A 27,359-nucleotide genomic window follows, 5' to 3' on the forward strand; every position below is an offset into this window, starting at 1 on the left:
GCTTATTATTTGCAATTTATATGGTTAATGTGATCCAATGAATGGGAGGAAACTGGGAATCGCCATGAAGATGGTAAATTTCAAGGTTATTATTGAGATGACAAAGTTAGTGGTCAATGTGAATACACCAAGGCAAGTGAAGCCAACGTCGTTTCTGGTCAATCGGTAGTGAAATAAATTTACCTGTGGAAATGAATTGAAAATGAATTGATTGGTTTCTTTTATTGAATTGTAATCTTACCTCATCTCGAAACTTTTGAGATCTCATTGGGAGGGAAAGTTCGTAGAGGGTTTCGGGGTCTTTGTGACAGAAATGGTGTAAAATTATCGCTTTAATTGTGAGACAGATTAAAATTGTCGAGTCGAAAATGAAATAGACCAATATTATGAGCTTTGGTTGATCAGCGGAAAAAAATTCGACTGCAGTTACAATATAAAATAAAACGAATGCAATGTAAAGCCTTCCAATCTCACATCGAGCGAATCGTTCAAAGTTTTGAGTGTTTCGAATGGCCTGACTGTAGAATCGACGAAGAGCACTAACTCGGTCAAGATTAATATTCCTTTCATTTCTTAATCGGATCAATTGTCGATTAAAGTAAATGAAATCAGCAATTAACAAGGTGATCCCTCGATAAATAATATTGAACATGTGAATATTACCCAGATATGCAATTATTGTAATTGTTGATAATGTGAAAGTAGAAATAAATTCCAAAACCGACAAAGTGGATGACCATTGGTCAGATCGTGGAAATGCACCAATAATACTATTTATGTGGAAATAAACATTTTGAGAAATTTCAATACATGTAATGGCTATGGAGACAATTCGAGCGCGTCTCATGAAGGTCAATACTTTCGGATCATCGTGACGTTGAATACAAAACTTTTGTCCCCACAGGTGAGCCCAGTTCACGATAAACACTGAGGTCAGTCCAAAGGACAAGTGGATGGTGAAACCTCGCATCATTACCGCTTTCTCGCTGAATGTATTATAATGGACGTTTGTGAAGATCCTCGCAGAGCGATCCGAATCGCCGCGAGAGAACAGGCCAAAATCGAGAGAAATCCAGTTCGACGTAATATCTTCTGGTGTTTTCCAACCAAGGTCAGGTCAAACATTGAATCTCCGCTCATTTCACCAAAAGACATCTTTATTTAACTATTAAAACTACCTGTGATTTGAATTCTTAACAAGTTTTAATTTCATTTCAACCTTTTCTTCATCATTGATTTCATCTGAATTCTGATCAATTTTCATTCTTAATGATTGATTATTCAATATCAAGTAAATTATTACATGTGATCAATCAGATTGATTGAATCACAAATTATGATTAATTAATACAATTTATGTTAGATCATTTTTCACGATTAACAAATTTTCATTGTTAATTTAAATACAAAATGGTTTCATTCTGTTTGATTGATTAGGTTAACTCTTATTAACTTATTTCGAGCGACGAAATAATTTTATATAAATTGTATCGATTAGGGAGACAAATTAATTTAGATCATTTAAATTTAAATATCAATTATTGGAATATTTTGATTTGCATCGATAACATTTTTGTTTACATTATTTTTTTTGCTTTTCACTCATTTCAATATATAATATTTTGAGAGATTTGATTAATCTGATAACAATCAACTAAATAGCGATTAACTTGTTGATTGAATAACAGAGGAAAACAAAACAGAATTAACAATTTACATCATTGGGAGAAAGTGTCTAACAACTCATTGAGTTATTAGACATTAATATGTGTGTGTACATGGAATCTCATAGAGAAAAGTAATATAGTTTTTGAATTAAATTGTTATAGAATTTAAAAGAAAAGAAATTAATTTAGTTCCATTTTTTTAGGAAAATAGCTTTTCCTTTCCAGTGTAATCATTTTCTTTTTTTGCAAAACGATAATTAACTTGATAACACTTTTAATTGTGATCCTTATCCACTGATGAATCGGGTTGATTAATCTTCGATATCTTCATTGAACCAAATACACACACAAATAAACTCAATCTGCAAAAGATTAATCCAGATTAACTAATCATTTCGTTTTAAAATTAGCTTTCCAATTGAAGTTTTAAATTATAATTGTTTCATGTTGATAATTAATTAGGTTGGTTTATCATTGACCAATCGTTTTTGTTGTAGAAATCACAAGTTAACAATAAAATAAATCATTCAGGGTAAATTTTAGATCTCAAGAAATGAAATCTAAAGAAAAATTATTCTAGAATCAATTAAACGATTGTTGTTGAAGTTAATGATGATATAGATGATTTATTGAATGTTTTTTGATGGTTGTTGATAGTTGATGATGATAATGATAGTCTCTAGATGACAAGATGAAAAGTTTCCTTTTTTTAATTGTCACTTGATAAACATCTCATCATCAATTTCTCATCTGTAAGTTGTAGATAGAAAAAAAAATTGCTTCAAAGCTGATTGTTTATCCTCTTCTTCATCCGAAACTGTTTCTCTTTCATTTATCTTCCATCTTCTTTATATTCTTTATACTCCAATAATCAGATGTTTTTGGTTGTGCTCATTTTCAGGTTTAAATTAATTTCACTCAAATGGGAATTTGTGTGAATGGGTATTGGGTTGTTATAGGTGGTTAATGATGATGATGAGAGTGGGAGAGGTAAGAACTGACAGTTATTGTTTCTAAGTGTTCTGAATCTGTAAGTCTGAGGAAAAGAAAGACAATTTAGAAAGGGAGGGAGATAAAGAGTAGTGGTTCCGATATTTGCATGAAGAAATTGTTGAAAGAATTTGGTGGGGAGAAGAAAAATAAACACGTTCTTATTTGAGATCAGGTTCTTGTTGGATTTGTTTCTTGATTTTGAGGAGAATTGTGGTGAACCATTGATCTAATCGACTGATTGAATCATATTCTTGGACTTGCTGTGTAAATCCTTCGATATCGGATTCTTCCAGTTTGTCCAATAATCCTTTAACGAATTTACATTCACGAGAATCGGTGAAAGCAGGATACATTTCTTCGTATCTTTTGATAGCCAACTAGAGATAAAGAAAAAAAAGATCAATATATTGGTGGTAAACACATTGAGTATTGTTTCAACTTACCTGGGCATTCAATAGATCAACACACATGTGACAAAGAGCGGCACGGAAAAAGTACTCTTTAGCGCTATACTTTAACAATGAATTGTCGATTGAAGATGAAGCAACTGACTCATAGATTCCAATAGCTTTTGAATATTGTTCCAATTGTGCTGCATAACGGGCAACATTGAGAAGACATCGATTCGCCGACGCTGATGATTCTTCACCCTTATAATAATCAGCTGCTTGTTCAAAATGAGCGATAGCATTTTCTATGTCCACGGCCTCATTCTCGTAAATTTCTGCCACGGTCATATGGTGTTTAGCTGCAATTGAAAATCTTCCCATGTCGGTGTAAATTTCTATAGCCTTAAGAATAGAATTAACTGCTTCCTGAGGGTCAACCTTTTTGTAACAGTTTCCAGCATCAACATAACAAGAAGCAGCGTCATGTTTACTACCCGATTTTAGGTGAAGTGAAGCAGCTTCGGTGAAAGCGTTACCAGCAGACATCCATTTTTTAGCCATTTTAAACATATTAGCACCTTTAATGTACAATTCAATGGCCTCTTCAACTCGTGAAGATCCTCTGGAAAAAAAGAAAATATCAAAATGAGAATTAGTATATTAGATATTCATGATTAGAGTGACTCAAACGGATCCAAGTAGAAATTGAGATTGGTAGAGATTGTTGTTACTCTAAATGGTTAAACAGGATAGTAATTGATTAATTTATGCATTTGATTGATTTATCAATAAGATCTTATAAAAGAGGTGGAAAAGGGATGAGAGAGAAAAAGAAAGAGAAAGGCAAAAGGCAAATATTGTTCTCTCTGTGAATTGTCAGAATGATGCAAAAACTAAGTGTTGATTTCCAAATGGTTCAATTTAAACAAGAGAGTTTTCATTCAATTTCATGTAAACCCTAGAATTGAATACAAAATTTAATGAATGATGAAATTTATGAAAGTATTTCATTTAGAATAGAATGTAAATAATTTAATTCTTACCCAAATAATCCTCCGAGGAAACTTTTTGAAGCATTTAGCTTCTTCTCAGCTTCCTGGATAAACTGGTTACCCCTTGCATCCGAATCTCCAGACATGATTAACAATTAGAACAATAGAATGTTTTAATTGAACAAGACGAAAGAACAATTTAATCAGAGAAAAACAATTAAGGTAAAAAATATAAACAACAGAAAATCAGGTTGACGCTTTGATGATGGTGAGAGAATAGAAAATAAGAGAAAAAAGAAAGAGAAAAGAAAGAGAGACAAGAGAGAGAAGAGTAAAAGTGAAGCAACTAATCGAGTGGGACATTCAAATTTTCAAATTCTTTTGACAATTAAATTTGATTCTAATTAATTGTCTTTGGATTTTTATTCTTATTTCTGTAAATTAAAGGTTAATCAATGTTCGCAATCAATAAATAAACTTGGAAAACTCAACGACAACCAATTGGATTGGAAATGGAAAATCAAATTAGGCCTGAAAATTTTTTCTCCACCAAAAGGATTTGTTTTGATTTCCATTGGATTTTAATTGTGACTTTTTTTTGTTAATTTAAGTGTTTCAATCAGTTCTAATCAACGTGGTGATTAAAGGTTGAATTCAAGGTTAATCACCGGAAATTTAAATGTTAATTTGATACAATTTGGTTTAATTGTTCAACTGTTTACATTTTCTTAATGTAACAATTTTCAATGTTTACTTTTTGTTTCTTGTCATCATTTTGTTATTAATTGTTAATTGTGATTAGATTTTTTCCCATTTCACTTAATTATTAGTATATCTATCAATCAGTTGGAACTGAGGTTGATACAATTTATGATTGGTCGTAATTAATTATTCACCAAAAATCAATCCTGTTGAAAATTTAATTTCTTTTTTTTTTTTGTCAACCAATTGATTTTTTCTTAATTGTCTCTTCGGCGATTGTCTAAAGGAAATCAAAAGGTTAATGATTTACTTTTCACATTTGAATGTTAACTTGTAATCATCGTCAATATATTGATTGTAATTGTTAACAATTAAAAAGAATGATTGTCGATCAATAGGAAAGAAAAGAGAAAAACGAATAAATTAATTAATCGAATTGTCCTTGGATCGGTTAATTGTTGTTCCGTTGGTTATAGGAAATCAAAACCTTCACAATCAACGACCTCTAATCATTACGAATAGACTAATGGTTAATTAAGTTTAGTTGATTTATTGGTAATCACTAACAATATATAGAAATTAAATTAGATACAAAATTATGTGGCACATTTTTTTGTCTTTTGTTGATTTTTTGTTGTTGTTATACTTTGAAAACCATGGGAAGAAATTAAGAATTGAATTAATTGTGATGTTGGAATTATTGATGAGGAGGGAGAGATAATAAATTCTGATGTATGAGTATGTTAATTGTTTGAATTGTAATTAGAATTGGTAATTGATTTAAGCCTTCTTTTTTTCTTCGTCGACAAAATCAATCTCTGGAATAAATTTGTCCACTTCTTTTAGAATATCCTTGGAAATTTCTTCTTTTTTAGACTTTTTCTTGTAAGATTTTTTCTTTTTTGGATATTCTTCTTCTTCCTCTTCTTCATGATCATAAGATTTGAAATATTTCGGATTGTATTTTCCTTGACCATAAATGTTACCGTAACTTGGTGGACCTACTGGACTCCAACCTCCTGAAGACCATTTTGGTTTGGTTTCTTCTTCTTTCTTGAGGAAAGGGAAGAACAATTTTTTTCCATAATCATCTTTCTCCTTTTCTTCTTCTTCTTCATCTCCATAAGATTTTCCATATTTTCCATATTTACCGAATTTACCAAATTTACCCCATTTATCCTCTTCTTCTTCATCCTCGTCTTCCTCTTCATGACTGTTCTTGTACGGAAATCCAAGAGTCAATGGAATCAGAATCGCAAGAAGACAGAGATTAAACAAAATCTATTTCACAAAAAGAGAAAAAAAAGAAGAAAAATTAATTAATTGTCTCAAATTAGATCAGAAGAGAGAGAGAACAAAAATTTTGTTATAAAATAGAACAAAAAAATTGGAAAAACAATAAGAATTAAACAAGAGATTAAAAAGAGAAACTTTATAGGAGAGATTAACTGAATATCCCAGACAAGGGAAGAAGAAAAAAAAAAGAAAATGGAGAAAAAGAAATTGAAAAATATTCTCTAATTGTGACAAACCCAATAGGCTGTTGCAAAGAAAACAATTAATAACAACAAATTAGATAATCCAAAAGAAGATTAACCAAAAGGTAGACACAAACGATGATGGAATTATAAAATTAAACGACAATTAGTTAATACAAAATAAATTTTCTAATTTACTCACCAATTTCGGATTCATATTGGTAACTGTGAATATAGAAGTTTTCGTTTGAGATAAAAATCCAAATTGTAACAATTAACAAAAACACTAAATTGCGGTTTAGATGTTATCTGATCACCGAGCAAAAGGTAAACTGATGAAGGAATTAAAATGTTGGTGACTTTTAAAAGAAAATAATTTGTCTTCGGTAAAGAGACATTTTCTTTTGTTTGTCAACCCTTAACGAAGGAGGAGAAACGTTGAAAAGAAAATGATCTTTACATAATCGGAGGCCAATTTTTCCGGACGATGTGGAGCTGAAAACAACGGAAGTGTAACAATTATATCACAAAATAAAAGTGAATTAGTTAATCATGGTCAACAAAAATTCAACACTCAGGGTAAGTGTATCTTTCCAATAACATTGCGTGTAGATTGTTAATTGTTGTTGTTGTTATTTTTTTATATAAAAATTTAACTCTAATCACTAATATTTAATTTAACCGACAATTTAACCTTGACAATTCAATGATCTCCTGTTGTAAACCACATCAGTTAATCACAACAATCAAAGGTCAACTAATTTGATTCTTACCTTTTTTTTGTCATTCTTTCTGTTGTTGTTGTTGTTGTTACTTAAAATATAGGGAATCCATTTCCTTAGAATTGGTTGTAAATTAAATAATCGCAATTAACTTGATTATTATTCGGAAGTGTTGGTTAAGACCTTGGAAATCAATTAACTGGAACCAGACTTGAGGTAAGTGATTTGATTTGTTTTTTTTTTCTAATCATTTCTCTCTTACTCTATTAATCCTTTCACTGTGTCCACTTCAATAATCCCCCATTAATCTGACCTGTAATTATCTTGATCCTTCTGGATTTTAATTGTTACCTTTTAATTTTATGTTTACGTCAAGCAATTAAATCAATTGGTGGTGACTTGGTTGATTAAACATGGAGACATAGGACATGTGAATAGGGCAACAGGAAAATGACCTCGGAGCCAGAGGGGTTATATGGGCAGGCGAAAGTAAACTGGTCAACCATTTAGGCCTTAAACCAACGGATGCCAATTTCTTTGTAATTCAACCATGACAATCTTCAAATTCAATTAGTTAATTTTTTGTTCTCTGTCCGTCTTTAACTGTTAATTTGATACCCATTTTGTTTAGACTAAATAATTATCAACACAGATTAGATCGGCTTCTCATCAATCCCATTTTACTGTTATTGTCGCAATCAAGTGTATTGTTTGTTAAGCAACATTTCTTGACAAACGATTTAGTTAAATATCTTCTAATTGTTATACTCCGGATGGATAAACCATTGGACAATCATCACTCACTGGCCAGTAAATTGTTGACCAACTAATACATTTGAGTTTTAAATTACATCCTTATGGTGACAATATTGTTTTCCCTTTGTTACAATGTGTCCATCCAATCAACCGTTATCATCGTTTGACCGTTAACCCTTTCAAATTGTAACATGTTGATCGGTTTAATGGTTGATTAGTTGATTGTATGTCAACTCCAAATCCAGTTGGTCTTGAAATTGTCTCAGCTGATTGTCCATCACAATTCAGATGAAAGTTTAATCCTCTAAATCCTATTCACCAACCCTTAATTAATTTGAGTCTAATTTTTAAATTTTCTGATCACAGCTTTTGTAACTTTCTGTATGATCAACTCTTGATCTGATTGATTTAAGTTTATCAACTTAATTAGTCAATCTTGTTTCAACCGACATCTTGATCTTAACTCAAATTGTTGTTTCACCAACCAATCATCTTCAATTGATCTCAGTCTTGATCAAAATTAAACTTGTAATTACCATTAACTTTTGATTATGACTTTTTCTTCATTCCATTCTTGCTCATTTTTGAATTTACATATTGATTAATATCGTTATATCCTATCTACAATCGCTAGCGTAATTCTTAATCAAAGATTTAGAAAACTTGATCAGTGTAATCATATAACTTGTTAATTGTTACTTAATTTAAGTCTTTCATAAACAATTAATTAATTCTCCTTCAACATTTTGTCTAAGATATGTTTTATTGTTACCGTTGATGATGGTTGAAAATTAATTAAGTATGACAGGATCAACAATTTCATTAATTATATTCAATTGATTTGACTTCAACTTGAACCCATCAATGTCAACTAATCGAGCTTGGTGAAACAACTTAGTCAAACTCAATCGGTCTGATCTCAGATTAGATGATCACTGCTTTAATTACTTGAAATATCTAAATCTATTAATCCATCTTTAAAAAGCCTCTTAAATTACACTTTTAACTAATTTTCTAAATTTTTCTAACATTTAACAGAATTTGGTAACAATTTGGTGATGATGGTTAACAAGCTCGCAATTAATCAAATTAACTGTTCTCCAACCATAAGTGTCAACCATTTGGAATTTTAATCATCAACAATAATAATTTCTCGAGATCCTTTAATTTAAATCATTGGTTTACATAACAATTAACATCCCAAAGGGAAAATATCTGTCACCAGTTTTTCGTCATTTCTTTTTTTTTCTCTGTCAAGTGAAAACAATTAACAGAGAAAAATTTGAATAAACAAAACATACGAGAGAAAACAAAAACTCCAAGGGGAAAAAAAGATAACGGAAATTGTCCCAATGTGCCAATGTGATCTCAAAGTCGAAGCCGCTGAAGATACTCATCTAAACGATGATGATTCTTTGATAAATTGTTAACATTGACAGTTTCTCATTCTCATTTGGTTACTTGAATAATTAACAGCAATTTAAACTCTCCCATGGTGATAATATTAGTACATCTAATTGATGTCTTAATATTTGAATATTTTTGTGTCCATCTTGTTAATTGTTGGACATGAGATTATCTTATTACCTTTAACGAGAGAGATGAAATTAGTTTGATGAAATTATTCAAAATCATGATAGATTCTTGAAGAGGAAACTAAACTATTTACAAATGGATCGCAGTTTATTTTGCTGATATAAACAATGATTTACAACCACTGCCCTTGGAAAATCAGTAAATTGTTGCAAAAATATTTCATCTTTTTCAGTAATTAAGTGGTAAATATTGTGAGACTTTTTTTAACTAAATAATTAGACAAGTTTTGGTTTTTTTCTAGTGAAAAAACACCAATGGAAACACATGTTACCAATATGATGATGAGGATGCTACTGTTTTGGGGAAGGCATAGACTAGAATCCGTTGGAAATAGACAGAGAAAAAGAAAGTAACTTGGACCCGGGAGATTCTCAATGTCAACATCTTGGACTTTGACATTCTCTCACCCCACTCTCTTATCTTCTTCCTCCTCCTACTCTAAGCATCATCTCCATCTCTATCTTCATCTTCATCTTCATCTTCATCATCAACATCTTCCAACAGATTATCTTGTTTACTATTGAGAGCGTTCATTCATCATCTTGCTACTGTTTGGTTAACATTCATTTTCATTGTGTTACCTTAATTGTTACGATCTTGTCACCAAATCAACCTGTTAATCCTCTGAGTAAATTGTGTACAATTAATCCACGAATTAATGGAGCTACTCGAAGAATTTAACAATTTACTTGATTCACTTCCAATCTCTCCCAGCCTTTTACAAGAGGAATCATTGAATAAGGTAAATTTTAATTTCTCTCTTTCTTTTCAATTTGACTTTTGAAAATTTGATTATAATTTTTTTTTTCTCTTTTTAATTTGTTCCAATTAGGCTGATATTGTTAATCAAGCCATATTACAGATCATTTTCCTCGAAGATTTAATCAAGAAAAGATGCCTTCTCAATCTGCAAACACAATTTAATCGACGACGAGGATCACGATTAAGGCGATCAAAAGTTAACCATAAATGTGTCCACTAAATCAAATCAAGTGAAATCAAAAAATTAACCAATTAAATTGGTTTACAATTAACGTGAAAAATATTTTGTAATATGAATTTAAAATTAAAAAAGTGATCAAACTTGAAAATGTTTTTAAAAAGTTTTCTTTTATTATGAAAACTTAATATTTCCATGAATTATTTTTAATTCCAAGGTTTAGTTTAATATTAATTGTGATTAACTTGAGAAGGTGGGTGATTAATCTTTGAGAGATTAAGGTGAACACTGAATTTCGTCAAAAATCAATTTAATTAGCGAAGAAAACAAAAAGGTTAATCAGTTAATTGCATTAGAATGAGAAGAAATAAAAAACATTGTGATCAATTTTGGTTGAAAATGTTTCGTGAGCTTTAAACAATTAACTGATTACCAACTATTAGGCTCCATACTTTGTCCAGGGTAATGGTGATGATGTGAACCATGATAATGGTGAGGTGGTGGTATTGGTGGCGGTGGTGGGTAAGCCATTCCAGGTCGATCATAAATATGTTGGCTCGGCGGCGCATCGCCGATCTCTTTAACTTTTGATTTGAACTTCCATTTATATTTGAATTTTTTCATCGCTTTTTTCAACGGATTTGGCTTCTTACCTGGATAATGATGAATATGATGATGATAATGATGATGATGGTGGTGGTGGTGGACACTTTGGTGGTGGAAATGATCATGTTTATGTTTAGTCGATTGTTTCTTATCCTTTTTTTTCTTCCATAATTTAGTTAAGAGGCCAAATCGTCGATCGGAACTCGGCTTATCCTTAGACCACATATTCTCAGTGTTTTTTTCCGCTTGTTTCTCATGGTTATCGACATTAGTATTCGCAGCGGCAGTTTCTTGATCGCGACTGATATTACCAACCTCTTCTCCACCTCTTCCATCACCATCACCACCACCATTATTATTACTTTGCCCACCTTCACTATTATTATTAGAATCACTATTAGACAATTTAGTTCCAGAATCATTGTTAACAACAGGTAAAGATTGATGAGCTGACCAATAATTAGTTGGATTAACCAATTGACCAAAAGGTGATGAAGATGTTGATGGTTGATTTTGATTGTTATTGAAGTAATTTGCTAAACCAAATTGATGATTGTTAAAATATGGTGATGATTGAGTAATTGGAAAATGACTGATTGTTGGATAATTTAATGATAATGGTTGAATTAACGGTAATTTGGGATAAACATCATTACCACCAAAATGATAATAACCATAAGAGGAATGACAATTAACCCAAAGGACCAATATTATCAAGTGAAAAAAGTAATCATATTGATTGGTAAGAATATTGATTATCTTTAAATTATCAGAATATTGGAATACATTTCTCACTAGAATCATCAATTCATTTGTAAACTTAACTAATAATTAAATCACATTTCAAATGTAGTGTTGAAAATTTCGAGATGAACAATTAACTTAAACCCAATCACTATTGAAGATCAACTGTTTTTCCCAATCTGATATTTTACATTTTCTCATTTAGTTTCTCATCTTTTTCATTGCCAACAATTAACAAAACCAATTAGTTTGTTGATTTAATTTCTCCTATTTGATTAAATTGTCAATTTCAGGTCACCCATTAGGCCTTAAAATTGATTGTTCACCAATTAGGCCATTAGGGTGATTTAAGTTTTACGGATCAGTCGATTTTTTCTCACATCTTAATCTTAATTGTTTTCTTTTAATCGTCAATTTGGATTGGAAATACTTTAACTAATAATCTAATTAGATGATTCTTCAAGTAATTAAGACTCCAGTTCTCAAAAATTGATTCTCTTTCACAGAATAATTAATCATTAGCACCCACTAAAACCCTTTAGATTAACAACTTTTTTTTTCAGATTCAAGCTTAATTCAGTTGATTAATCAACAGTTAATCATGTTTTCATCATTTACTATTAAATTATCTAGAATGATTAATGTTTATTACTGATTGTTGTGGTCATTGTGGTCAATACATTTTCTTATACAGGTAATCAGTGATTTCTTTTGTTGTTTTTTGTCTGATTCTCTTCAATTACAATTAACTCATTCAATTGTTGATTCCAATCGAATGAGTAAATTATGTAATTGATATTATCCAGACATGGGAAGAAAACACAACACTAATAGGAAAATTCATGTTTACCTGTGGTGGAAAAAGTCAATCTTCTTAATGATTGTCCTTGTTGTTGGAATCACAATCAATTTTAATCATCCCCATGATCATCATTTTTAAATTATCAACGATAACTGAGTTTTAACATTCACCAGGTAAACAGGTAAGGTTAACATGAACCAGAAACAACAACAATTGAATTTTTAACCATTTCCTCATCCTCATCTCTTTTTCATCCTCATCTTTTTTTTGTTCACCTTCACCTTTTATTTTCAGTTCAATTACTAATCAAATAATGATTTTGTTTGAGGAAAAAAAGTTTCATTTGATTAATCAACAATTCAATTGATCATAATCAGAGTAATGGAATCAAATTTTGGCCCAGTAAACCTGGAAACAAATATTATATATTAAATCCTACACAAAAATCAACAAGTAAACTAATTAACTAAAATGGAAAGGTAGATATATTCATTAATTATTGACTCGATTATTGATTAACAAGAAATCAAATCAAATAAGATAATGTAAACAAAAAGTTTCTTTCAATCAATTGGATCTAATTTAGATCATCTAAATTGTCGTCAATTCAACAGGTCAACTGAAATGAAAAGTGACTGATTGTTGCTGATCACTCCAACGATAATGAATCAAATTCAGTGTCATGAAAAATAGAGAGAGAGAGAGATAAAGTTGACAATTAGTTTTAATTGTTGATCGTTAAAATTTGAACCAAGTTTATGATGGAAACGATTTGTTAATTGATGTTTTCATCAACCAATGAGCATGACATTCAAATTGAAGGAAATGATAACAAAATAATCAGAATCATATTTCCTCTGAGAATTGAACTTATCATGTTGAAAGATTAAAGAATCTTTTTGTTTTTACAGAGATGATGATAACCTAACCTATAAAATGAAGATGAAGATAATATTGATAAGATAATGGAAGATAAAAGACGAGAGAGAGAGAGAGAGAGAGAGAGCAACATTCATCTTGGAAGATATTTTTTCTCCCTGTTGATGAATACGAAGGAAAATCTTGTTCAGTTTTGAAAACATCTCTAAAAACTAATCGTAGTTTTGGTTAGTTAGTTAATTGTTGTTTCTATTGTGGTTTAGTTCCTAATATTTTAACAAAAACTGTAATTTATATACAATTAACTCAATCTATTTGTATTTACCTTTAATCAGAACAATTTGTCAAACAGTTAATTTTAAATCTTTCATCATATTATTTATTTATTGGAACCGTTGTTGTTGTTGCTGTTGTATTGACCATCGTTAATTATGGTTGACCATTACAATGTTATTCTTACCTTGACCCTTATTATACCGATGGTCAGTCTAATTTCAATGGCCGAAACTCAGCCAAGTATTGAGGATTTCCGTCAACTCATAGGAATCGATCACAGTCCGATCTGGTCTGCTACTATACCAAATACACGGGTGATGGACAAGGCAGGGCGATTAATGCGACAGTAAGTTGATTGATTTAATTGTCTTGATCATTTGAAACTTTTTCTCCAACAATCTACTCTAAATGATTAGTTTAACTCTCAACTTACTTATCCTATTAACTTAATTCACTTTCTAATCACTTAAACTATTTTTAAAATTAACTTTCTCAATCAATCCCTATCACTTTCACTTGCTGATCAATTTTCATTTCATTTTAACATTTGATTAACTACAATTAGTACATTATTACATTAATTGCCATCAGAAAATCATCAATGAGTTTCCGATGGTTATTTTCAAACTTCAATCTATTATTTAATTAGAACCATTAACGGATTAATCAAGTTAATAACGAATCTCGAATCTCAGACTTAATCAAATTCTGTCTCCTAATCATGAATCTGATTCTTTTCCCATGATGATGATGATGTTTTCTTTTTACTATTTTTCCATGTTACCTTAATGTAACCTTTTCCTCGTCTTCTCTTTTAGCATCCTCATCCTTTTTCGTCTTCATGAACATTTCATATCGACGATAATGTATTTTAATATCATGATCACCATTAGACTGAAAATCTTGGCCTCAGGTTAAATTGTTTTGATACTTGTGATATTTTCATATTAACCTTTAGGATTAAGTGATTTTTGTTTATCCCATTTAGTTGATTAACTTTAATATTTGTTGTTAACATCAGTTAATCACATTGATTGATTGATTGTTGATGATGATGCTTGTCCATTGATCATTAGAAAGTTATTAAATCAGTTTTAATTGTCGATTAAATTTGTTAATTATATTATTATTCACTTTCCAACAAAACTTTCAATTCAAATAAGTTAATCTGATTGAATCAAATTTCATTTGTAATTAAATTTTTTCTGATCCTATACTTTTAATAATAACAATTTACTAATCATTTTCAATTAGCAACTAACAAAAATATATTCTTGTTATAAAACTATTGACAATTTAATTGTTTTAAATATTATTAATTTTTCACAATCAATAAGCAATAAAGTTGATTATTTAATGAGATTTATTGAAATTTTTGTCTATCGCAACAATTAAAAAGGTCTAATTTTCAATTTATTAATTATTTAGAATCGTTACTTTCATGATGAAATTGAATGAATTTCTCTGATCAATATTAATCAATTTTAATTGTTGTTCTCAGATTTACTAATCCATATAGGGAACGAGATCCTCACAATGACTCGCCTCAGGCACGATTTATGGATTATGCTATTAAAAGGGCTTTGAATTTGAATGGACTTAAATGGTTAGACCAGTTTGACGATCAACGTGCTAATTTGGACGCTCTTTTGGCCGGTCGAGGTTTAAACAATTGGAAACGCGAAGGAGCCGAAACTTATAAGAACATGTTCTTAGGAGTTCGAGGTTAATCAATCGACGAAAAGCAATTAAATTTGATCCAGTTCTAAGTTGTCAGAAACTAACAAACAATTAAATACTAATTGTGATTAACAACTAAAAGGTGTAATTATCCAGATGAAGATTTAATTGTAAATCAAATTTAATCCATGTTTTAATTGATAGAAATGATAATTTGTTTTTCCTTTTAATTCTAATATTAATAAATCAACAATTGCTGATTAAGTAAATCGTTTTTCTTTCACTGAATTTGATTTCAATAAAATTTATTTCTTTTTAATCGTTGTTATTAATTAATTCATTTGATACAATATGAGAGAGAGAGAGAGAGAGGATGATTAATGATTTTAACTGTTCCAATTGCTTTAAAATTTCTATTGGATAGAAAATCTTGTAAATTATTTCGTTAGTTAATTGTTAATTTGTCTATGGGATTTTTAATTTGAGGATTTTTTGGTATACTTTTTTAGCATCCAAAACAATCATGGCAAATTTTGAAAGAAATGACATAATTTTTAGGTCTTTTAGTTTATTAGAACCAAACCAAGTTTATCCTAACGCTTTTTACTCAAGCTTTGCAATGGCATTTTTCTCATCACTATAAAGCACAGAAGCCGATTTACAATGCCGATGTACAAGGGAAAAAGGTCAATTTTTGACGGAAAATTAGCCTTAATTTTGGATTTTAATATCCAAGAGGTGAGATTTTTTTAAATCGTAAGAATTTGGTCAACACCATTTTCAACCTTCTACTTTCTGAAAAAGTTACTTCCAAGTTAACCGGACCTCGATTTATACTGAGTTTACATCCTTTTCTGCTCACCCGATAACAATTACAAGGAGCGTGTGATCAACATGATCGTTTTTGAAAGAAAATAAAATTTTTAAACATTTAATTTTCGAAATCGAGTTAATCGTCTCATCATTGTTTTTTGTCCAATGTGACCGTTTCGAAGTTTTCTGAGATGAAAACTCAGAATCAAGAAGAGATAAAAAGTTATTTGTTTGATGCTCTTAGATTGTTAAGAGCATCAATTAGAGTATATCGAGAAAGAAAAGGAAACTAATAAGGGCTATAATCTAGAATAGCCCTACCCTCTGATCGTCTCCAATCAAATCTTAAGATGAAAAAGCTTTAATGATTAAACAGATTACAATTAAATCTCACGGAAGAAAAAAAGTTTATTCTCATTTGAATTTAAATCCAATTGATTGTTGTTCTCAAATGTAATAGGTTCGATTTCGTGATGAACAATTCGGTGAACAAATTAACTTATACTTAGAACTTTAAGTAAAACTTCTCAATTATTAGAATAACTTTTATTAACTTTAAATTTTCAACTTGATTCGTTGATTACAATTTGTTGATTATAAAGAATAGAATGAAAGAAAATAGAAAAAGAAAGAGAGAGAGAAAGAGAAAGAGATAGTAAACTTCTTCACTGAAGTTATCCTTTTCTTTTTCAAGACAAAAAACTTTATGATGATTATTCTGATTTTCTTATTTTCTTTTTATAAAATTAGAAAGAAGAGAAAGAAATGAAAAAAGAAAGAAAAGAAGAAAGAAGAAAGATAATTTAATATTATCTTCATCACTTATGGACGAGAACCAAAAAGCCCTCAGAAAATTTATTTTTACAACAACTTTTTCTGGGGTAAAAAATTAGATAAACCCTATGAACCCTATCCGTTTCCGGATATCTCTTTATCTAAATAAAAAAAATTAAAAGGTAAAATTTAAACGAGTTGGTTATTTGTTAATAATTGATGGAAAATGAATTTCATGCCCCCAATTATTGTTATTTAAAATTTTATTGGCCAAAAAAAATAATGATTTTGAGATGAAAAATTTCTTGATCTTTATAGAATTTCGCAATTGATAGTTTATTTCCTTGGTTGGAGATAAGGAAGAAGATGAGCAAAGATGCTCCCATATTAAAGTATATAAGCACAATAACTCATCAAAAAAAATCACAGTATACTTCTTGCTCTCTAATAGCTCTTCTCTCTCTGCCTTTTCCTTCTTACTTTTGTTTTCCTCTAGTTCTCTCTCTTTCTCTCTCTGCCTTTGGTAATCAATCCTATCTTGTGATTACTCTGCTCCTTTGACTTTCGATCATTCTCTCACTTGGTTGTTACTCTGCTTCCTTGGTGAGTGATCCATATCTCTCTGGTTGTTCTTCCTGTCAACATGGCTGATTGTACTGCTTGTCGTACTCTGTTCTCTGCAATTAGGCGTAGAAAGGGCCAGAACAGCCGTTTAAGAAAAATCAAATCATCAACAACGATAGACTTTCTAACCATGAGATACAAAGATACCTGGAAAGTGGATTGGGTCTTGAAATATGATTCTCTTGTCTGCAATAGATGCTTTATGGATGGGTACAACTCTGACTCATCACAATCATCTAATTGCACATCTGATTCAGAAACTGCTTTGGACACAAGTGCGACTGATACTGAGATGAACGGAGAAAGGTGGCCAGTTAGATAGAATCCCATGTGTTATCAATACATTGGACAATTTGGTACAACCAGGAATTTCGGCATTGAACTTTACAAGTCCAAGAGATGAATTGAGTGATGAACGAGAATCTCTAGTCCAATCGAGTTCCTCTGATGGTGATAATGAAGATGAAGGTAGCGATGATGAATCTTCTTATACTAATTCTACGAATAGCGATGAAAGTGATGACGCTACTATTATTAACAGAAAATCTTTTCAATGTACCAGAAGATGCCTTGATAATCGTAGCTGATGGTACATACATTTACCATCAAAAAAGCAGAAATGCTGCTGCGATGCGAAATGCGTATACTGACCACAAAAAAGACCGCTTACTAAGCTATTTATTATCGTTTGTCCATATGGTTACATAATGGATATTTTTTCAGCATATTCTCCGAAGGATAATGATGCTGCAATATTTAAGAAAGTTTTGAGGTCAAAAAGAGCACGAGAATTGTTAAGGCCAGGGGATGTATTTATTCTTGATCGTGGTTTTAGAGATTGTATACAGCATCTTTCAACCAGTGGATTTACAGCGTATATGCCACAAAGTCCTGAAGCAGGAGACAGAAATCAGTTTTCTAGCCAAGCGGCAAATCTATATCATAAGGTAACCAAAGTGCGATGGGTTGTTGAAGCAATAAATGGTCATCTTAAAAGTAGGTTGTTGAATGACACTGAAAAATACAATGATATCAAATCCATGGTGATCTAAAACGATTTCTTTTGAACTTGCAACAGGTATATTTAAGATTCTTCATAACGTTAGACCAAACTCGAATTTACCATAGATCACTTCGAAAATTCACACATGTGGGGCGATATACAATAAGTTTTTGAATAGACTGGTATCTGATGCTGATTGTCAAGTTGAAATGGTTGATGAAATGCTGAGACTAGAAAATAAAGAAAATAAACTGGCTGAAATTATAATAACAGCATCAATACATCACAGGCGATTGCATTTTGTACAAACATCATTTGATATCAGCAATTACTTACCTGTTTTGGATATGGACGATCTCTATATTTTTTCTAAGGGATCCTATCAACTAAAGTACTGTGGTACTTATTTTGCCGATGCAAGAAACAGACTAAACCCAAATAGTTTCGTGTACGAAGTACACCAAAACTCCGACTGGTTAGATTTAGAACCTTTATTAAATACGCTTGATGAGCCAATATTTATGAGAACCAAAATTCCATCGTACCATAGTGAGCACAAAATATATAAAGCTCATATTCTTGTTGACCTTGCAAAATCAGGGATTGAAGAGTAACCTAAAATTACTGCAACTGTCCAGCTGGTATGAGAACTATGGGAAGCTGCAGCCATATTCTCACAATGTTGTGGTTTGGAACAATTGGCTGGAGAAATCCCATAACTCCAGCGAAACATTTGAACGAATTCGCAAAACGTTTGAATGCAAGACTGACAATGAAACTGCGAGTGATGAAGAATAAATTTATATTGCATAAAAATATTTAATTATGAATATCATTTTTATTATAAGATGATTAGGCTTCGTGAGTTTAAGAGAAGAAATAAAATCAAAGGATATTGAATAACAAATAGTCAATCGATCGAAACAAACCAAGTTCATATTCATATTTATCATATAGAATATAGTATAAAAAATGATTTTCAGCTTGGTTGTATTTTTTATTGTTGAGATATGGCTAAAAAAATTTCTAACGCTTAAAATCGTAATTGTGTAGAATTGGATTGTCGCAAAAAAATTATTAACATTTTCGAATTACACGTATTTTGTTCTGTTAAAAAGTTGGGTTTTAGTCATTTTTATTTTGAGGGCATTTTCTCTATTCTTTTGGTTCTCGTCCTTCTTTATTTCTCTGTGGAGAAAAACCAAAAACTTAAAAATAATACAGTCAAGTACCTAAAATTGTCCATTTTTTGTACAATCAATTTGTAGAGCGGTAACATTGAAATTAGTTGAAATCGATCAAATATTTTGGCTATAATCTAGAATAGCCTCACCCTCTGATCGTCTTCAAATTTTTTCTGTACATAGGCCTCTATACAGCCACGAAAAATGAGATGAGAACAAAAATTATATCGATTGCGCATAAAGAGATAATTTAATCAAAATTAAAAGAAAAATTGAATTGATTTAAATGGAGAATAATAGAAAATGTAATCACAATTAGAAAAAATTATCTCTTTATGCGTATAAGATATAATTTTTGTTCTCATCTCATTTTTCGTGGCTGTATATCAACATCAACATAACAATAATTAGATGGTTTCTGGAACTAATACTTGATGGCGAATTGGCTGATCTGGAACTTAGTGATGAGGTTTAGTAGTCAACAAATAGAGTTTATGCAACAACTCATATTTTCAGGTTTGACTTTCAACGAATTGATAAATTTGTACATTACCACCCATGAGCGTTTAGATACAGGAGAAAACCCTATCCTACATGTTGATACTCCATCTTCCAGTCGAGATATTGTTTTAAATCTTTCTACACCGAACGAAGAGCAAAGGAAATCATCTTAATCAAATTTATCTCCTCACAATACAATCAATTGGATTTAAATTCGAATGAGAATAAACTTTTTTTTCTTCCGCGAGATTTAATTGTAATCTGTTTAATCATTAAAGCTTTTTCATCTTTAGATTTGATTGTTACTAATGATTAAGACATCGGTGGAAAAATCAATAAGAAAATCAATTTGTTACTCCATAGATGATTGGATTTTGTTTATTGCAAAGGTTATTTAAAGTTTGATTGTTGGTTAACAATTTACAAAATGATTATTGACTTCTTATAGTTGATTACAATTATGGATTAGTAATGGTTTTATGATTGGTGATAATTGTGAGTTAATTGTTGTTCTTGGTATGAAGATATGAAGGGTGAGATATGAGCTAATTTGTGGTTTTAATTGGTAATCACATTAATTTACCTTGACCGTATTTAGATTTTAGAGAGTAATTTGTTAATTAAAGTGTAACTAATTAGAGAGAGAGAGAGAGAGAGAGAGAGAGAGAGAGAGAGAGAGAGAGAGAGTATGGTTAACAATTGCTCATTTGACCGATAATAAATTTTTAAAAATCAAACTTTTGTCTCAATTGTTGGTACATGTACTAAAGGAAAAAGGATATTTGGAGGGACAATTAAGCTAATTAAGCTAATTATTAGTCGATAACTAATCATTAAGGTGGCAAATTTGATGATTGGTAAATTTGTTGAATCTCTTATAGAGTATCAGTTTTCATTAGAGATGCCCACTAATTGTAATTAATAATGTGTTAATAATTATATCGCAATTAGTCAATATCATTGTATTGCAAGGCAGTGTGATTAAACAATCGGTATAGTAAATTATTAGTTGATAACACCAGATTGATCAGATTGTAGATCCTTGATTGTTTTACCATTTTAATGACTATGATGTTTTTCCTTTTAAAACTCTTCAATGTTACGTAATTTGTAGGTTGACAGGTAACTTTTCACATAGAGATACATTACACCCAAGGCACAGTAAATTGAGGTAAGAAGTAAGGGTAAGAAGGGTAAACTTGAATAGAATGGGATGAAATAAGGGCCAAATGTTTGGTAGATTTGAAGGAAAGGTATTCCAAGGAGGAAGAGTAAATCTAATTTAGGTAAGAGTAAGCTCGCTGATTGTTGTTTATCTTGGAAATTAACCTTCGTTAATGCTTGGTAACAGTAGATGGTAAAGAGGAGAAGGAGACAAATTTTGGTCGGCGTTTCACCGGTTTTAAAGAGAAGCGGGAAAAGAGAATAGGTGCCAATTGTTGAAAGCATGAAGAAGATATTGGCATCCATTGGTGAGATCAAGGCCAAAGGTGTTAAAGGTAAGATTATCATAAGAATTGCTTTCTCATGAACATGATAGCCAAAAATGAAAGATGAGAAGGCACATAAAATTACTGAACGAATGAAAAGTGTTGGAGAGTGTCCTTGTTGGTCACACTTTTTCCACAAAAGAGTAAGAATAGGCTGTAGAAAGGAGGAGAAAACAAAAAAACAATTTCTCATAAGTTAATTTCTTAAGACAATTAGTCAAAATTTTCGTAATACTTACCAACATGGATAAAAATGAGATTAACGTTGGGCCAAAAGGGGGTACATTTGGTAAGACGGTGTGTTGATATTGTTGTACTAAACCTCCGGTCATGGAAGCACTTCCGACCTTTTTAGATAATAAGATGGAAAGTACTTTGTCAACTCCATTGTAGAGAGCCCAAAAATTGGGTGCCCAGTAAGCATGGGTTAAGCCTCGACCAAAAGGGAAGAGACGACTGAAAAGTTGACCCAATTGTCCCATAACAATAAATGGTCCTAGAGAGAAGATAAAGATTCCCCCGACAATACTTGATAATTTAACAAAATTGTTACGCAGAAATTGGAGATCTTTGTCAAAACAGTAAACTCGCAACAGGTAAATAAAATAAGCCGGTGCAACGTAAAGGTAAATGTGCTTCATGTTGAGAAGGATAGTGAACCAGAAGGCTGATTCTAGAAACTTTTCTTCCGCCATTCGAGCCAAAGAGAGTAAAAATATGCCACTCAAAAGTCCATTGTATTGAAAATGAATATGATCAACTATAAGTAAACCAGGATTCCAGAGTAAAAGAAATGAGAGTATAACTGCTGGATGGTAAAGTTCATCTCGTATCTTATATTTTGCAAGATTTTTATTCTTCCTGAGTAGTTTGATCCATTGGAAAGCCGCATAAATGTAGATCAAATCAGTAACAATGACGGATAACCGTTGGTAGAAGATAGTATAATAGCTTGAGTAAGGTTTCTTTGACAGTACCAACATCTTCGGATCAAATAAAGGAGCAACCAAAGAGAGACCCATCTCAAACCAAGCAAACAATGGAGGATAATCCAATGTCCATTTTGAAGTTGTATCAAAATACCATTGAGAAATTGGTTTACTGGAAGTAAGGGCAAGCCAATTTCGATGGACTTCAAAGTCAGTTGAATAGCTTTAAACAGAAAAAACATAAGAAAAAAATGGCGAAGAGAATAAAAAATTTGTTCTCAAGAGATAGAAAAACAAAAGTATCAACATTTACTACTTACTATGATGGCATTAAAAGAAACTTAAGACATGATATACTAGAGGCAACAACCAGATGATAGAACATTAACATAGACGTCATATTGTTAATTAAGGTAACAATTAAATAATTAATTAAGAGAAAAAGTTGTTTAAATTAATTAGAAACTTAAAACTCTCATCAACGTGATCAATTGGTTCACCTTAGTTACCAAATTAGTTCAAAGTTCCACCACCAGATGGAGCCACTTGGCATTCGATTTTTTTTCAATTGTTGTGATCGAATTGAAATTTTTAATTGTTAATTGTTTCGCGAAATTGAATTGAATTTAATTTAAAATGACTTGATTTCAGAATTTGTGTTTGGGTTTAAATATAAAGATTTGTTTTATTTTACAGAAATTTTTGTTTGTTCTACGAAAAGTATAACGATATTACAAGAAAATAGAGTTGAGATAATTAATTGATTGTTGGTCAAGATGAATTTCTGGACAATTGATTGATTTCATTAACAGATTGAAAATAATTGAATACACTTTTACGAAGTTGACCAACATCGATCACAATTCGACCAATTGAGTAGCCATTGGAAGTAGAATTGAACCATTCATTTCGATATAATTTATTTTCGACATTTCGTTGATCAATCTAAGATTAGAATAAAAAATTATTCGAAATTAACTATTGACCGAATATAATTGAAGAAGAACAATTTTACACAAGAGAAAATACTTACGGGTAAATGATCGACATGGAGAAATAATTTATCATACTTAAAGTTGGAAGAATCAATCGAATGTAAAATCGCCGTTCTAAATAAGATACACTTCATATCGAATGTCGAATGACCTTTACAACCACAGAATAGGCACTTTTTACAATTCTGATGAGCTGCCTTCGAACAGCAATCGCCCGGACAGCCTTTTTCACCGCACTTGAGACAAGCGATTTTGTTGCACAATCGATAATTGTGCTCGGGTTTCATGGAGTAACAATTGGGACAATAATCGATTTTAAGATTATCGAAAATTGGTAAACCAGGAGTGAGGAATAAACTGACACAATGATTTCGAAAATGATCTTTGTCCATTTGTCCACGAATAGTTGGGGTCACTTGGAATCCAATTCTCTCATGTCCGTCTAACGATAAACATTCACGAGATAAAAGTTTAACTTTTGAACCTTTCGAATCACAGTAAAAGTTATTATTCAGTAAGAAAATTTCACTAATTTCCTGTGACGATTTCGAAGAGACCAAATTTTCATTTACATAGAACCAAATTCGAGGTTCATTTGAGAACGAAATTTTCTTAGACATATTATAATAATCGCTAAATTATTTATCTTGACGATAATAAACAAGGAAGAAAAAACAATCAACTCAATCGACTGAAAGAAAACAATTGATTGTTACAATTACAAGTTCGTCTATTTAAATACTTGAATTGATACAAAGTCTCAGAGCACCAAAAGTATTGGACATTTGAACTCCGCCTTAGACTAATTAGCAAACTGATACAATTAACAAGTGTAATCCATTTTGTCCTCAAGGTGTAAAAAAGATGACAACAATATACATTGTATATTAGTCTCACTCTCTCTCTCAAAGGGATAATCTCTTCTCACCTGGATTAGTCTTTCGGATTAACTTTTCTATTTTTCCTGAGAAAAAAATTCCTACCAAAGGTAAAGGTACGAAAGGTAAATATTAAACTAATTAGCAATTGACTCTCAATCAAGATAATTAACCTTCTTATTGCTCTTAATTACAACCAATTGCTTAATTATTAAGTTTCGTCTCATCTAAGGGCAAGAAGAAGTAACCAAAAAAAATTAGAAATCCATAGGAAAAAGATTACCCCAATTGATGGATAATCAATTAAGAAGAAAAATTGCAACAATTAATTTTAATTTTTCGAGAAGAAGCAAAAATTAAATCAAATGAAAAGTTTTTCCGTTATTCTTTTGTCATGAAAACATCGATTGTATCGATCATGTAATTGAAGATTTGATTCTCTCTCTTTTTCCAGCTGATTTTGTTTACGGTTTTCTGATGGATTCAAATGACAATTAACAGTCTAATTGACCAGTTAACAAATTACCCTAACTACGTTTATGGGATTATTTTTATTCTTATACTAATAATAGTTGGGTTAATTATGATGGAAGCTCGATGTCCAGATATAATTAATTGTACTCAATCAATGGCCAACGCTTTGGTTGAAGGAATAACAAATTCATGTGAGTAAATTGTTGTTACTCTAATATCAAGTTAATCAATTGTTTATTTCTCCTTCTTTTCACATTTCCATTAACTCAAACTGATTCTTATTAAATTGTGAAAATCAGTAAATAGTTGACAAAATAAACCAGAATGGGTTAATTTTGGAATCGTTGTTTAGATTAATTTGTTTTGTTCATTTTTCGCATTTTCAATATTTTCTCATTTTGTTTTTCTCTTTGATTTTGATTTTTAGTTTCTTCTTTTGATTGTAAAAGTATGAACGAATTGGTTCCTTCCAATGATCCAGTGTGGATTTTGGGTGAAAAGTATAGTTCCCTTCATGATATGGATGGAATCAAAGACGATATTAGATCAAAATTCTGGATCAGTTATCGACGCGGTTTCCCAAGGATTGATGGAACCGGACCAACTACCGATTTCGGCTGGGGTTGTATGCTACGCTGTGGTCAAATGGTTCTCAGTCAAGCACTGATTGTTAAACACCTTGGTAGACATTGGAGATGGTCAAGTGATAAAAATAAGCTCATTTCCAATGGTACATATCGAAAGTATTTGAAAATTTTAAGCCACTTTCTTGACCGAAAGGCTTCAACCTACTCTATTCATCAAATTGCCCAAATGGGTGCGACTGAAGGTAAACCCGTTGGTACTTGGTTTGGACCGAATACAATTTGCCAAGTGATCAAGTGAGTTGATCAACAATCAATTTCCAAGATACAATTGATTGTCACTTTGATTAACAAAAGTCTTTCACTAACCTTGATAACATGCCCCTTATAATACATAAACCTTATCATCCATTACCATTAACTGTTATCATTAATAATATATGAGTAAGAATTATTATTTTATACTCTAGACAATAATTAATACTCTTGATTACTTAATGATTATTGATCATTTTTACTAATCAATATTTTTCTTTTTCTTCTTCCAATCAAATCATCATTAAGACGATTTTAAACAATTTACATTTTGTAACCGCCATTTGATTGGTTCTCATCAAATTAGTTGATTGTTTCCATTTCTTTATCCATACAATTAATTTCTAATCATTTATTTTTTTTGTTTTTTTTTCAATTCTTTCAGGAAACTTGCAGCATTTGATAAATGGGATAAATATGCTGTTCACGTTTGTACAGACAGTTTAGTGATAATCGATGATATTAAAAGTACTGTCCAAGAATCGGTCAACGAAAGTGGACAATCAGAGGGTAAAAATTGGCAGGATTTGATACTTTTTATTCCCGTTCGATTGGGACTAAATGAGATAAACTCTGGTTACTTTGATGGTATTAAAAATTCATTTCGCCTTCCCCAAAGTCTTGGCATAATCGGCGGTCGGCCCAATCATGCCCTTCACTTTATCGGCTACGTGGCCAATGAATTAATTTATTTTGATCCTCATACAACCCAATCAGTTATTGATCCTGAACCTTTGGTTGACATTGATGGTAAAACTGATGATGACCTTGTCAATCTTGATTTCGATGATTCCACTTATCATACCGAGAACGCTTTCAGAATGACACTTTCTCAACTTGACCCTTCCTGGCACTTTGTTTCTATTTTCGATCCGAAGAAGATTTCGATTCCTGGTGTAATCTGGCTCATAGTCTCTTCGTGAAAAATGTTCCCATGTTAATCTTTGAAATCTTCAAAGAGAAACCTTACCAAACCCTTAAACTATCCGGACAATTAAGCCAAGAAGATTATGATACTGGAACAATCAATATAACCGAAAATTCTCCAGAAGATGAAGAAAAAGCTGATGATGAAGAAGAGGAGGAATTTGAAATATTATCCACAGAATGAATAATCTTCATATTCACATCATTTTCTAATCACCTGTAGATCATCACATCATCACTAATCTCTCTCTCTCTCACTCACTCACTCTCTCTTTTTACCCTCTCACACCCATGAAATAATCAAACTTTAAACAAAGAATTTTTTTATAATCAGAACTTTGTTCTTATATATTTTTGTCCCATGAAAAAAAAGATAACTGTTTGTATTGAAAATCTATTGTAATATCAACTCATGAAAAGAAAACAAAAGAAAACGAAAGAAAATTGAAAATGTAAACACAATTTGTTGATTTTAAATAAAAGAGAAAAATAATTGTTTCCATTAAATCAATAAAACAACTAATCTGATCATAAAAGTTAATTGTTATTCGGTAACAATTATAATTGTAATCCAATTGTCTTTTCATTGCAAATGATTAACATTATGTAAGAACACCAGATGGCAGAGTAACTGTTTCTCTTTTCG

At 31.0% G+C, this 27,359-nt stretch overlaps 7 protein-coding genes and 1 long non-coding RNA gene across 10 annotated transcripts; 3 read left to right on the forward strand and 5 right to left on the reverse strand.

Moving 5' to 3' along the window:
- Positions 1–24: 24 nt before the first annotated feature.
- Positions 25–2,122, reverse strand: LOC128389119 (uncharacterized). Its single transcript, XM_053348642.1, has 2 exons — positions 242–2,122; positions 25–183 (listed from the first exon to the last, which is right to left on the reverse strand). The coding sequence occupies exons 1-2, from the start codon at positions 971–973 to the stop codon at positions 25–27; spliced, it is 891 nt and encodes a 296-aa protein (XP_053204617.1). The 5' UTR covers positions 974–2,122.
- Positions 2,123–2,273: 151 nt separating this feature from the next.
- On the reverse strand, positions 2,274–4,329 carry LOC128389121 (alpha-soluble NSF attachment protein-like). Its single transcript, XM_053348643.1, has 3 exons — positions 4,093–4,329; positions 3,104–3,671; positions 2,274–3,037 (listed from the first exon to the last, which is right to left on the reverse strand). The coding sequence occupies exons 1-3, from the start codon at positions 4,185–4,187 to the stop codon at positions 2,819–2,821; spliced, it is 882 nt and encodes a 293-aa protein (XP_053204618.1). The 5' UTR covers positions 4,188–4,329; the 3' UTR covers positions 2,274–2,818.
- A 948-nt stretch (positions 4,330–5,277) lies between these two features.
- On the reverse strand, positions 5,278–6,560 carry LOC128389122 (ABC transporter F family member 4-like). The gene is made up of 2 exons (XM_053348644.1): positions 6,424–6,560; positions 5,278–6,024 (listed from the first exon to the last, which is right to left on the reverse strand). The coding sequence occupies exons 1-2, from the start codon at positions 6,436–6,438 to the stop codon at positions 5,524–5,526; spliced, it is 516 nt and encodes a 171-aa protein (XP_053204619.1). The 5' UTR covers positions 6,439–6,560; the 3' UTR covers positions 5,278–5,523.
- Positions 6,561–6,660: 100 nt separating this feature from the next.
- On the forward strand, positions 6,661–10,386 carry LOC128389123 (uncharacterized). 3 transcript variants are annotated; one of them, XR_008325414.1, is made up of 7 exons: positions 6,661–6,800; positions 7,047–7,159; positions 7,320–7,482; positions 7,575–7,803; positions 8,738–9,477; positions 9,537–10,037; positions 10,128–10,386. It is a non-coding gene; the product is annotated as an uncharacterized LOC128389123 (long non-coding RNA). The 3 variants fall into 3 exon arrangements; XR_008325412.1 differs by having other exon boundaries at positions 7,320–7,803; XR_008325413.1 differs by having other exon boundaries at positions 7,320–7,753.
- A 3,055-nt stretch (positions 10,387–13,441) lies between these two features.
- Positions 13,442–15,541, forward strand: LOC128388870 (uncharacterized). The gene is made up of 2 exons (XM_053348328.1): positions 13,442–13,888; positions 15,044–15,541. The coding sequence occupies exons 1-2, from the start codon at positions 13,698–13,700 to the stop codon at positions 15,270–15,272; spliced, it is 420 nt and encodes a 139-aa protein (XP_053204303.1). The 5' UTR covers positions 13,442–13,697; the 3' UTR covers positions 15,273–15,541.
- A 4,938-nt stretch (positions 15,542–20,479) lies between these two features.
- LOC128388945 (probable dolichyl pyrophosphate Glc1Man9GlcNAc2 alpha-1,3-glucosyltransferase) lies at positions 20,480–23,051 on the reverse strand. The gene is made up of 3 exons (XM_053348416.1): positions 22,861–23,051; positions 21,851–22,763; positions 20,480–21,765 (listed from the first exon to the last, which is right to left on the reverse strand). Exons 1-3 carry the CDS (start codon positions 22,938–22,940, stop codon positions 21,205–21,207), a joined length of 1,554 nt encoding a protein of 517 aa, XP_053204391.1. The 5' UTR covers positions 22,941–23,051; the 3' UTR covers positions 20,480–21,204.
- A 173-nt stretch (positions 23,052–23,224) lies between these two features.
- Positions 23,225–24,182, reverse strand: LOC128388927 (uncharacterized). The gene is made up of 2 exons (XM_053348396.1): positions 23,574–24,182; positions 23,225–23,485 (listed from the first exon to the last, which is right to left on the reverse strand). The coding sequence occupies exons 1-2, from the start codon at positions 24,153–24,155 to the stop codon at positions 23,312–23,314; spliced, it is 756 nt and encodes a 251-aa protein (XP_053204371.1). The 5' UTR covers positions 24,156–24,182; the 3' UTR covers positions 23,225–23,311.
- Positions 24,183–24,881: 699 nt separating this feature from the next.
- On the forward strand, positions 24,882–27,232 carry LOC128389084 (cysteine protease ATG4B-like). The gene is given in 4 exon segments (XM_053348600.1): positions 24,882–25,078; positions 25,315–25,768; positions 26,172–26,632; positions 26,635–27,232. Coding segments are annotated over 4 exon segments (1,356 nt in total). The 5' UTR covers positions 24,882–24,900; the 3' UTR covers positions 26,898–27,232.
- The last annotated feature ends 127 nt before the right edge of the window (positions 27,233–27,359 follow it).

Source organism: Panonychus citri, unplaced genomic scaffold (assembly GCF_014898815.1).
Source record: "Panonychus citri isolate SS breed McGregor unplaced genomic scaffold, ASM1489881v1 Contig00104, whole genome shotgun sequence".
NCBI classification, from domain to species: Eukaryota; Metazoa; Arthropoda; class Arachnida; order Trombidiformes; family Tetranychidae; genus Panonychus; species Panonychus citri.

Coding starts and splice junctions, on each gene's coding strand:
- LOC128389119 (XM_053348642.1), bottom strand. CDS start 973: ATGATGCGAGGTTTCACCATCCACTTGTCCTTTGGACTGACCTCAGTG. Junction 184..241: donor CTCAAAAGTTTCGAGATGAG/GTAAGATTACAA, acceptor TCATTTCCACAG/GTAAATTTATTTCACTACCG.
- LOC128389121 (XM_053348643.1), bottom strand. CDS start 4,187: ATGTCTGGAGATTCGGATGCAAGGGGTAACCAGTTTATCCAGGAAGCT. Junction 3,672..4,092: donor TTCCTCGGAGGATTATTTGG/GTAAGAATTAAA, acceptor CTTTTTTTCCAG/AGGATCTTCACGAGTTGAAG. Junction 3,038..3,103: donor TTGATCTATTGAATGCCCAG/GTAAGTTGAAAC, acceptor CTTTATCTCTAG/TTGGCTATCAAAAGATACGA.
- LOC128388870 (XM_053348328.1), top strand. CDS start 13,698: ATGGTTGACCATTACAATGTTATTCTTACCTTGACCCTTATTATACCG. Junction 13,889..15,043: donor GCAGGGCGATTAATGCGACA/GTAAGTTGATTG, acceptor TGTTGTTCTCAG/ATTTACTAATCCATATAGGG.
- LOC128388945 (XM_053348416.1), bottom strand. CDS start 22,940: ATGACGTCTATGTTAATGTTCTATCATCTGGTTGTTGCCTCTAGTATA. Junction 22,764..22,860: donor TTTCTTTTAATGCCATCATA/GTAAGTAGTAAA, acceptor TTCTGTTTAAAG/CTATTCAACTGACTTTGAAG. Junction 21,766..21,850: donor TCTCATTTTTATCCATGTTG/GTAAGTATTACG, acceptor TCCTTTCTACAG/CCTATTCTTACTCTTTTGTG.
- LOC128388927 (XM_053348396.1), bottom strand. CDS start 24,155: ATGTCTAAGAAAATTTCGTTCTCAAATGAACCTCGAATTTGGTTCTAT. Junction 23,486..23,573: donor TCCATGTCGATCATTTACCC/GTAAGTATTTTC, acceptor TTCTAATCTTAG/ATTGATCAACGAAATGTCGA.